Source organism: Gobio gobio (assembly GCF_949357685.1).
Source record: "Gobio gobio genome assembly, chromosome: 21".
Taxonomy (NCBI): domain Eukaryota; kingdom Metazoa; phylum Chordata; class Actinopteri; order Cypriniformes; family Gobionidae; genus Gobio; species Gobio gobio.
Window position 1 is genome coordinate 48965649 of NC_137117.1, and position 12500 is coordinate 48978148.

Here is a 12500-nt window from a genome sequence, read left to right on the forward strand (position 1 = left end):
AAACATTAACCCCTTGCCTGTCACCCACAACCCCCCATTTTGGCAAGTGGAGCATTTTGACATACCCATAGTAAAAAGGCTGCTGCTCACAAGTTATTCTGTATAGACGCATAACAAATATATTTCTAGAAAGCCAACACTTGAGAGTTTACAGCTGAATACTCAGAATTACTCAGACAGTTATTAATATGGAGATAAATGTATAAAAATAGTATGTGAATGTAGTATAACATTTTATAACCACAACTAAAGTAAAGCCACAAGGGTGGTCATGCTTCATTTAAAATGTTATGTCCAAAACTATGAATTTTATTAAATATTTTTTAAGACCATGTCAGGATGCTATCAACATGTATCAAACATGCTGTTGGCCTGCAAACACCCATTTACAGTCTTTTGTCTAATGTCTGGCGAGGAGAACAGCTCAATTCATGCTATAATGATGATCGTTTTACTCCTTTGAGTGCATGAGACGTAATCCTCATTATCCTTTTATCATTATTCTTTTGTTTGTTTATAGCCATTATTAAAAGCCATTATATAATTTATGCTGGCATTAATGGCCCATTAACTGTACAGTAATCCATTTACAGCAATCCACATATTATCTGAAGTCTTTCTAAATTATAAAAGCGCATCATTGGAACCTTTTGTGAATTATTGTAACAAAATAGACAAAGCTCCTGGTCCAACAGGTGCATTAGAGGTATAGTTAGCATTACGCTACATAACACAATTTAAAAGATTAAAATTACACTTTCACTCAAAATGTCTCTTAGAGCAGGGGTTTTCAAACTGGGGTCCGGGGACCCCCAGGGGTCCTCCAGATGGTTCTAAGGGGTCCCCAGAAAAGTTCAGAGAATAAAAAGACAAAGCAAAAATGGTTAAAGTCTACCACACATTCTAACTTTTTAATTTCTAAATGTTTCTCTCCTTTCTTGCCGTATACATACTTTCCAGAATTATATATGTTTGCTTTGTATCTTTAGTGAGTTTTTCTCACTATAGTCCCCTTTATCTTGCTCACTGGGTTGTAAAGCAGTATCCTTAACGCAGTACGTATGCTGCTTACATAAATGTATTGTGAAAGTTGCTTATATAAATCATTTTTAATTGAAAATGTTCTTCATTCTAACAGTTTGAATGTTTTTCATACATAAAAATATATAGATTTGGAAGGGGGTCCCTCATAAAACATTCATCGTATTTGGGGGTCCTTGACAGTTTGAAAACCCCTGACTTAGAGCACCATCGAGTGTTTGTATTAGCTTCCTGTGGCGATATAATGGGGATGTTAAAAACATGTTATATTTAGCATTTTAAATGGAGCTAATCGCTACACTTGCTAGCAGTTATAATGTAAACATCCATTATTGATATAAAATAGCCAAAATCACAAAAAATCACACAAAAACCTTATGCCATAGTTGATCGAGCAGGTAAGATGATTGACAGCAGTAGAGAACCAATGACTGCGTGATGACTCATATCTGACACAAATCATGAAGAGGAGACACAGAGAAAGCTGTGTTCATGTTTCAGCTGAATGGAGATTGGATAATTCAGTGAGAAATTAATAGAAATGGTATTCTGTATGGCGAAATATTTTGCAAACGTGATAAATCAATAATTCTCCTAATATGTGCACTTTTGAACTAAGAGCTGAACTGAAATGTGTTATTTGCGAGCTGTGCGGACACAGCGTAACTGCAGCACATGAGAGATAATTAATTTGAGTGTGATTATTCAATTCAAAATATAGTTCATTTCAGATCGGTTATTTTACACTTAAGTAAAATTCGTAAAATTCCCAATAAAATTATTAAATCCCAGGAAAATGTTATCATAAACAGTGGTCAAATATCGAAGCGGGAGCCTTTAATCTGCCTAATGATACTGAGTTTGTCCAGATGAAGTTAGAGTGTGATGTTTTAATGAGCAGTGAATGTTGAACGACAGTAATCTGGGGCCGTCTGAGATCTTTGACTGCAAAGGGGTTAAATAAAGGGACACCACAACTGTATTTAGTATTTTATTAAGAAAGGTATTTAATCAAATAATAAAGAAACATACTTACTGTCAAAAATGTTAAGTATATAATGATTGAGTAGAGAGAGAAGAAAAGCTGCATTAGAAAGAGCATAGATCAGAAAGTAATGCAAGAAGAATGTTATATTGCGGATGAGCAGAAGACGGCAGCAAAGGAGAAGAATGCAGAGAAAAACGGCAAAGAGGAGAAGGTCTTTATATAGACAAGTTTTGAGGGGGTTTCCACAGTTGATGACGTCTCAAGAATGTGTGGAATGTAGAAGCTGTCTATAAAAGACTGAAATGCAATGAGAGCTTCAGACGCTGATTCCGTGGAACGGCCTCTCCGATGTTAGATGCCTTGATGTCTTTATTGAACAACACTTGTAAACAGTTTATTTTTGTATGCACTTTTACGTTTTAAAGCCTCTGATTTCTAGTCTTGAGCAGCTCAAACCACGGAGAAGTCTTCTGTGACATACAGTATATATTGTATGTATGAGGATTTTGAATGCTTTGAAGTTAGGGCAGATTTGACTTGCTTTACCTTAACTGATAATAAGTAAAATAAGGTAGAAGGTGTTAAGAAAGTTTGCACCATAAAACAACACACGTTATTTCAGTGACGGAAGTTCAGCTTTATTATTAATATAATGAAGAGACTCTATATCACTGTTATCATACAGCTCAAAGCATTATGAGTAGAATCTCTCTACAATTTATTCTGATTCACCAACACAGTCTCAATGATGATTTAGACCAAACCCCAAACCCAGGATAGAGCGGTTTAGTGAATGTGGTCTGGACTGTGTGGATGAGGCTCATTGAGTCTCCAGAGATGCTGTAGAAGGACAGAGTTCCTGCATCGCGATCCACATACACTCCTACTCTATAGATATCCACAGACACTCCTTCACCATGGATAACCACACTCTCTCCTACTCTAATGTGACTCTCATACGTTGTTAGTCTACTGAATTTACTGGCGATGGGCTTCGCAGGGAGAACAGTCTCTATGTTATTGTGCCAGAATGAGTAACTGGAGGAAGAGCCGGACAAACTCCAGGACTGATCATTATGTCCATACACACACTCATTACCCTGTCCCTTCCTGCTGATACTCTTATATGACAGTGATATATACACACCATCATCCGTTCCGCTCCACTCAACCTCCCAGTAAGAGCGTCCACTCACACTCTCTCTACACAACACCTGCCAATGATGATTAAATCTGTCTGGATGATCAGGATATGGCTCAGCCGTTGAATAGGCAGTAATAACTCTGTTCCACTCAGACAGAAAGAGGTATGGATTCACTGTGTTCGTATCCACCGTCAACTGTTGGGAATCTGATGGATAAACAAATCAGAATCAGGAATTATGAATTTAAAAAGTTTAAAGGTGCTATAGAATGCATTGATACAATATTTTAAATTGTTCTCTGATATCAACATAGAAGGTATGGGGCTTAGGTAAGGTCAAAATACTCCAGATACGGTTTTACATGTCCATTTACAACCCAAGGATTTATCCCTAGAATGAAATGGGCTGTTATTACCTTATTTGGAAGGGTCATGAATAATAATGTTGAGCTCTGCTCTGCTCTGATTGGCTGTTTCACAGCAAGGCTCATTTCAGTAGCTCACAGTTATTCAGCAAACACAATCGCTAATAGTGGAGAGATCCATGCTTGAATTCATTACAGTTCATCTCTGAGAAGATTTTATGTCAGATTTTGTCGCACAAGCGGCTTGTGAGTCATGACAGAACACAGAACATCTCAAATGGAGAATTGCAGCTTACTTGTTTATTGGTGTTTTCAGATCATCTGTGCATGGTTGCCAGATTGCAAATTGTAATCAAAACACCGGATATAATGTGTTCCTTTAACAGAAAAGCTCTGATTGGGGGATTCGTCAACGATATTGTATGTTTTTTTTATAGTCAGAGTTATCGTTTAAGTACGTTTGTGTAATCTTGTCTTGTCTTAGTCATGGAAAAAAAGGTTGAACAGTTTTTGTTTAATTCGAAAATGAACACTAGTCAGAGCAAACTAACAACTTTGAATTCAATTGGTGCGGTATCCTTTTATAGATAAACATCAACCATGCCTGTTGACAGTTCTGTTCTGTGGGAATTGTATGAAAAGTGCTCATCCCCTGCACAGCCGGGAACATAACATTTATATTCACGATCTGCCATTTCCGCTATTGTCCTTGCTTGCTTCTTCACAATACCTGCAGAACTTCTGATGATTCGGCTGTGCAGGTCCACGTTAACCTCTTAACTTGCGCCCCTATTTTTGAGAATTTTCTGAAAACGACATATTCAAATAAAAATATCTGCAGCTCTTAAACCCTACGGGGGCAAAAAAGTGGCCCCGGACTTTCTGGCACAAAGCGGCCCATAAACACCGGTCCGCAACACGTCAAGTCAAGTCACCTTCATTAGGGATACAACGGTTGACCAGCCAAAAACCGGAACTGGTTTTATTTTTATTTTTCTGCCGATTTATCCGGAAGTGTGCCTGCGTGCACATACGCCTATATTGCAATCATTCGCGAACATGTCACTTGTGTGTTACAAACGGAAACTGGAGAACTGAGGGAAGGAGATACGCTGAAGGGAATGAAGAGCCGCTTTCCTGCGCGAGCTGAAGTTGCGCGAGCTGACTCTCCGCCCTGCACAAGCGCAGACAGTGAGCGTTTGTTCAGCTCAGCTTCTCACGTGTTGGATCGGATGAGAACGAAACAGACTAACTTGTGACAAAGCCGAAATACTTATTTTTGTAGCCTAAAGAAGAACATGCATGCACTTTTGAAATGAAATACTATCAGTTCTGTAGCCTATATAGGATGATAATTTTAATTTGGTAACACTTTAGAATAATGGTCATTAGTTAACATTAGTCAACTACATCAGTTAACATTAACTAATAATGAACTGCACTTATAAAGCGTTTATTAATCTTTGTTAATGTTAATTTCAACATTTACTAATGCATTATTAAAATCTTGTTAACATTAGTTAATGCTCTGTGATGTTTATATTAACTAACGTTAACAAAGATGAACAAATACAGTAACTAATTTACTGCTCATGGTTAGTTCATGTTAGTTAATACATTAACTAATGTTAACTAATGACCATTATTCTAAAGTGTTACCTTTTATTTTACCTTAAAATGACATTGACTTAATTTGATTTAAAAAGCACCTGCTGTAGCATCTTATTTATTTATTTTTTCGTTGCACTAAACATTTTTTGATTTAACATTTTGGAACAATTATATACTTTGGTTTTATTTAATTTCACAGGTAAAGACTTTTTTTCTTTACACTGAATTTAAAAACAAATGCTGATTTAAGTAACATCTTTGTTTGGATTGCAGAATATTCAGTTGTTGCCTTTAATTTCACCTTTCAGCCTTTTCATTTCCAATCCAATTTCCCGTTCATTTCAGATTGCGGACTTGTTTTCATTAGCCAAAAGCCAATTTAGCCTGTTAAATACCAAATAAACATCTTGTTCATGTATACTTTCATTCTTTTATTGTGTAAAAATTTTTTTTTTTTAAAATCGGAAATCGGAATCGGAATCGGCCAGTTTTCTTGAAAAAAAATCGGTATCGGAATCGGCCATGTAAAATCATGATCGGTGCATCACTAACCTTCATTTATACAGCTTCAAAGCAGCTTTACAGTGATGATAGGAAATTAATTTTGCTTTTGAAGAAAAGTTTTTCATCTCACCATAAACTCACCAGCTCATTATGCAATGAGCAATTTTAAACACCACTTACTAACAAACAAACATAGATGCTATTTATACAGAGATATAAATGCTATATTTGATTGAAGTGCTTATCATTAACATTAATGAATGACAGGCATACTTCTTTAGGTTATAATTGCTCATTCCTGGTGCACTTGGCAATTCATAATTTAGATTTTAATTTTTTTTAACACATTTTGAAATCTTTTCCATACAGTGAAGTTTAATATCACTAACGTTCAATACCTACGATAAAATCCGTCCATATAAAGCAATGCTATGGTCTAAGACTTAGTATGTAGTGCAGAATGTGGACTATTTTATGGTGCCTTTCTAGTGGTTATATGTCCTTTGAGGAGCTTGACATGTGTCATTTTATGGAATAAAGCTCCAATTGTTTAAAAATTCAAGTTTAAAAATTATATTGATCCTGAAATTTTTTTTTTTTTTTATTGAGCAGATTGATAAATGACAGTAAGTGCATGACAAATATGTGAAAGATCACATCCTGCTTTTTTTTTTTTTTACCCCAGAAATAAATAAATAAAAATTGCACAAATAGCTAGAACAACAACCCGACCCTAAACATCCCAAATTATCCCACAAAAACCAAGGAAACAAAAACAAACAAACAAACAAACAAAACCAAACAACAACAACAACAACAAAAAGGGAGAAGAGGGATGGGGGGAGTTAAATCTCTGTTAAAGGTACAGTCTCAACAAAGGAAAGAACAGGGTTCCACATTTCATATAATGCATTAACAGAGTCTCTGATTGAGTGTTTAATTTTTTCCAGGTGTAAAAAGGACATTAAGTCTTTTAACCAAGAGGAGTTAGAGGGGGGGCATGATGATTTCCAATGTAACAGTATTCGTCTTTTGGCGACCAATGAAGCAAAAGCAATAATATCAGCATGTCTTTTGCTATACAAGCCATCAACAGAGGGTACTCCAAAAATTGCAAGTATTGGGCAGGGTTTCACAGAAACATTAAGAGCCTTTGACAATGTAGAAAAAAAGGAAGACCAGAATGAATACAGTTTAGGGCAGGTGAAAAATGTATGAGTATGGTCTGCTGGGGAAAGCGAACATCTATTGCACCTATCATCTTCCGTTAGAGAGAGTTTCTTCAATTTTGCTTTGGTGAAATGAATTCTGTGGACAACTTTGAACTGAACAAGATTTAAACGAGCACATATACAGACAGAGTTAATTTTAGCTAAGGCGCTATTCCACCGTTCCTCATCCAGTTCCAGTCCTAGCTCTCTCTCCCAGGTTCCCTTGAGTGCAAAAAGAGGAAGGAGCTGAGAAGAACGCTACAGGCCATAAAGTGAGGCTATGTGACTATGTGATTTTGGAAGAGACATTATGTCATCGATTAAAGTTTTCTTTGGCTGGTGAGGGAAGGTGGCAAAGTGTGCTTTAGCAAAGTCTCGTAATTGAAAATAACGGAATAAATTAGATTTAGAAATTTTAAATCTACTCATCAGGTCATTAAATGACACAAATGTGTTATCAGAAAACAGATCCTGAAACAATATTAGGCCCTTCTCCCTGAGCTGTGCATATGTTGAATCCAAAGTAGAGGGCACGAAAAGATGATTACCAACAATAGGCATTAAGGTGGACAATGTGTTTAATCTAAAATGATGACGGAACTGTTTCCAGATTTTGAGTGAAGAAAGCACGATCGGGTTAGTGGTAAATTTAGAAGGACGCCGTAAATTGGGATCAAAAACGAATGCAGGTAATGAGGAAGATATACAAGAATTAGCTTCTATCATACACCAATTAATATCCGGGGAGTTACACCATGCATATATTTTCTGGATATTAGCTGCCCAATAATAAAAAATAAAGTTTGGGAGCGCAAGACCCCCATCTTGTTTGGGTCTTTGAAGGATTGACTTGTACACATGTGGAGGCTTTCCAGCCCAAATGTATGAAGATATAGTGGCATCAAATGATTTAAAAAAAGATTTGGGGAGAAAAATGGGAAAAGTCTGAAATAAAAAAAGTATTCGTGGTAGGATGTTCATTTTGATTGATTCAATCCTTCCTACTAATGATAGTGGAAGACTGCTCCATCGCTGAAGATCAACTTTAATGCTGTTCATTAATTTAGTAAAATTGTCTTTATGTAAACACTTGAATGTGTTTGAAATATGAACCCCTAAATGCCGGAATCCTGAAAACGATGTGCGAAAAGGGAGCATAGTTGCAGGAATTATTTTTGCCAATTCATTCATGGGAAAACACTCACTTTTAGTCAAGTTTATCTTGTATCCTGAAATAAAGACAAACTCATTCAACAGATGCATTATTTTATCGATGCAGTTGAGAGGGTCTGATACGAATAATAAGAGATCATCTGCATATAATGAGACACGATGCTCCCTTTCTCCTCTACAAACACCCGCAAATACTGAAGACGATTTTAATGCTATAGAGAGAGGCTCTATAGCCAGAGCAAAAAGGAGAGGTGAAAGTGGGCAACCCTGACCTGTGCCACGAGAAAGAGGGAAATAAGGGGACGTTTCACAGTTTGTTTTCACACAAGCTGAGGGAGAAGAATAAAGTAAACGAATCCATGAAATTAATTTCGATCCAAAACCAAATTTTTGTAAAACCATAAATAAATAATCCCACTCCACCTGGTCAAAAGCCTTCTCTGCGTCTAGCGAGATAACCATTTCAGGCCTTGATGACTTGGATGGAGTAAAGATTACATTTAGGAGTCTACGTATATTAGATGATAACTGACGACCCAGTATGAATCTAGTTTGATCATCCGATATGATGGAGGGGAGATGAGCCTCTAAACGTTTGGCCAATACTTTAGCTAACACTTTAATGTCATGATTAATTAGGCTAACGGGTCTGTAGCTGCCACACAGTTTAGCATCTTTGTCTTTCTTTAATATTAAGGAAATCAAAGCTTGATTTAAGGAAGGTGACAAGAAGCCCTGATCCGCGGAGTGATTGTATAATTCTAGCAATAGGGGGGATAACTGGATGGAGAACTTTTTAAAAAATTCAGCTTTGTTGTTCTTCATGCTCCCAATGCAAGAGGCTATCTCCTCCAAGCAAAGAGGCTCATCTAGTCTACTGGCTGTGTCAGAGCTTATTTTAGGTATTTCCAGAGGAGAAAGGAAAGACTGAATAGTATCAATGTCTAAGCAGGCTTCTGATTTGTAGAGATTAGAATAAAACAAAGTGAACTCTGTGTTTATTTTGACCGGGTCAGTAATAAGGTTATTTAAGGAGTCATACACTTGTGAGATTAACTGGGAAGCTTTTTGATGTCTGAGCTGAGAAGCTAAAAGACGGCTAGCTCTGTCTCCATGCTCATAGTAGGTTGCTCTTGTTCGTTTTAGCAGAAATTCTGCCTTATTGGTTGTCAACAGATCAAACTCGGTTTGTAGTTTTAGACGCTGTGTCTCCAAAACAGGGTTTGGTGAACTGGCATTTAGCCTGTCTAGCTCTAAAATTTTGTCAATGAGTCTCTGCTGATTTAATTTTCTGGCTTTAATCCAGTATGCGTTAAAAGAGATAATCCTTCCACGTATAAAAGCTTTAAATGTTTCCCATAGAAGTGATGGCGAAACCGATTCTGATTTGTTGGTCTCCAAAAAGAAATCTATGTTCCTAGAGATATAATCACAAAATTCTTTATCAGCCAGCAACCCGATATTGAGTTTCCAGCCTCTAGCGTGGCTGCCTGAATTTTGGGGAAAAGAAAGGTCTAAAATGTGTGGGGCATGGTCTGAAATAATTATAGCTGAATATTCTGTGGATTTTACAAGAGGTAGAAGAGATTTATCTATAAAAATAAACATGGTGGACATTTGAAAAGAAAGAAAACTCTTTTGCAGTTGAATTGAGGAAACGCCAGGGGTCAACACACCCCAGCTGATCTATTAAAGAAGAAAAAGACCTAGACATCGACGTAGGGGCAGATGATTTGGGCTGTGAGCGGTCTAAATTTGGGTTGATTGTGCAATTAAGATCCCCACCTAAAATAAGGCAGTGAGTGTCTAGATTTGGAATGTGGGAAAAGAGCGCAGTCATAAAAGCAGGATTATCAAAATTAGGTGCGTAAACGCTCACTAATATGACAGGTGTTTGGTACAGAATTCCAGATACTATTACATACCGGCCATCAGGATCGGAGAATACATTGTGTGGGACAAATTTTATTCGTTTGTGTATTACAATAGCAGTGCCTCTAGATTAGCTAGATTTGAATGAAAAACTTGACCAATCCATGGCTTGCGCAGTCTAACCTGATCACTAATCTTGAGATGAGTTTCCTGTAAAAAACAATATCTGTAGACAAGCTTTTTAAGTGCGAGAACACTCTTGATCTTTTAATTTGACCACCTAGGCCCCTCACATTCCAAGTAACAAATTTGACATTGTGGCCAGCCAGCCCTTCTATAATCACTTTAGGACTAGTCATTTATGTTGTTTTAAAGATAAAATAAAATAAAAGGACTGAGCCACATGAATCGTGAAGGTATGCAAGGGAAGGAGAGAAAGTGACCAAAACCCCCCCAAAAAAACAAGGAAGGGAGAGGAGAGAAGAATTTTTTTTTTATAATAATAATAATAATAAAAAACCTATACTTACAACTCTGAACATCACTTCACACAACCGATTAACTATGTTACACTGTCACTCCTAGACCTTAAATATACATCCAAAATAACTATTGGAACTTAGAGTTATGTACCAAGAAGCAATAATAATAATAATAAGAAGAAGAAGAAGAAGAAGAGATAAGCAAACGTAAAACACTACGGAAAGAAAAGATACAATTAAAATTGGCAAGTTATACTTAAGACCCGCCACAAGGCGGCACTGCCAACAGGGGACCAGGTGGCACGGCAATTTAGAATGATTACCCAAATAGCTTCCTTAACATGCAACCCCTAAACAATATAACTTGGGGGAGTAAATTCCCCATAAGAGTCATGCAGAGGTACTCATAGTATAGCAGATTATTCTGCCTTAACTCTCAGTTACAAGTAAAACGAGAGCTTAATACTAACTTTTTTCATTTACAACTATTTATACCTGTTGAATTCGCAAACTCGTTTCGGAGATGTGTATTGTTCCACACACAGTATAGGTCCGCGACTCAATTAGGAAAGTTCTGTTGATAAAACAGCTCCGCTGCCTCTGGGGACTCGAAGATCCGCTCCACACCATTACAACTCACTCTGAGACGAGCAGGGTACAACATCCCAAAACGAACTCCCTGCTTGTAAAGCAGGCTCTTGATCTTGTTAAAAGCCGCTCGTTTTCTCGCCACCTCTGTGCTGAAGTCCTCGTACATCTTGATTTTGTGACCCTTGTAGGAAATGTCCTTGTGGGATTTAGCCCAGCTCATGACAATTTCCTTAACAATGTAACGGTGAAATCTAATGATCAGCGGACGCGGGGATTCACCAGTAGGAGGTTTGGGCTTCAGGCTGCGGTGCGCGCGATCCAACTCGGGTGGCTTTGCAAGTGAGTCGCCGAGAAGCTCCGAAAGCAGGTTAGTCATGAACTCTCTTGCGTTTTTTCCTTCTATGCCCTCTGGTAGGCCTACCACTCGTATGTTCTGGCGCTTTGAGCGAGAAATCAGATCTTCAACATTAGCTTTAAGCGCCGTGTTCTCCCTTCCGATGGTTGTCAGTTTTGATTGAAGAGTGTTCACATCGTGTTCGAGCTGAGTGATTCGGTCGCTATGCTCTGAGAGACCCGATTCCATCTCGCTGATGGTCGCTGCCTGTGTTGTTAGGGTTGCACCAATCGATTCGATTGAAGACCAGATTGGTTCCAGAGAGTTATTCAGAAGTGTAACGAACTCCCCCGTCATATCTTTTCTGAATTTTTCGAGCTCTTTGACTAGAGACTCCACTGTGAGCTGTGCGGATAGAGGCTCGTTATCCGCCATTTTGCTGCTCTCTTGACCGCGCTGTGCATGTTGAACTTGAGCCTGTTGCTTACCGCCTGTCCTTGTAGTCTTGCTCATTTTAAACGAAAATTCCAAAGACAGAGAGTTTGTACCATGCCAAAAATACAATGACTTGAAAAGTACTGATAATATAGGATGTATTTTGAAAAGATTACATGGAATAACGCGGAGCTCAGACACTGTGCGTCCTACCGCCGCATTACTAAACCGGAAGTCCCTGAAGGTTTTTTTAATGAAAAATACGGCATATTAGAATGATTTCTGCAGGGTCATGTGACTCTGAAGACTGGAGTAATAATGATAAATTATTAGCTTTGATCACAGGAATAAATGACACTTTACTAATATAGCGACAACAGATATTAGAAATAGTATTCATATTTCTTAATATTGTGTTTTTACTGTATTTTTAATCAAATAAATTCAGCCTTCTCCTTTCAAAAACAATTATTCTTAATTATTAAAAGTCTTAATTATTTCAAACTGTTATTGCTAGTGTGTAAAATAATGCATGTGAACTAACTAGCAAATTATAGCCTTTATTTATTTGTATATGACACGTTCCTTCACGGGACATACTTGAATATGAAAGTTGCCAATTTTACCATGTTTTAGTGAAAACAATATTTTGAGTTTTATGAATCATTTTCAAATGACTGTGATATTACTGAAGCTGGAAAAAGACGCACATACATTCACTCTGATGCTGAAAACTGCTATGTTAATGT

The 12500-nt window shown here is 37.4% G+C and overlaps 1 protein-coding gene across 1 annotated transcript in view; it reads right to left on the reverse strand.

The window, feature by feature from the left end:
- Positions 1 to 2644: 2644 nt before the first annotated feature.
- LOC307117367 (neoverrucotoxin subunit alpha-like) overlaps positions 2645 to 12500 on the reverse strand; it is a 43271-nt gene continuing 33415 nt past the window's right edge. The window contains exon 6 of the mRNA XM_079802180.1: positions 2645 to 3380. Within this exon, the coding sequence (XP_079658306.1) occupies positions 2758 to 3380 (623 nt within the window). The 3' untranslated portion in view covers positions 2645 to 2757. The remainder of the gene's footprint in view (positions 3381 to 12500) is intronic.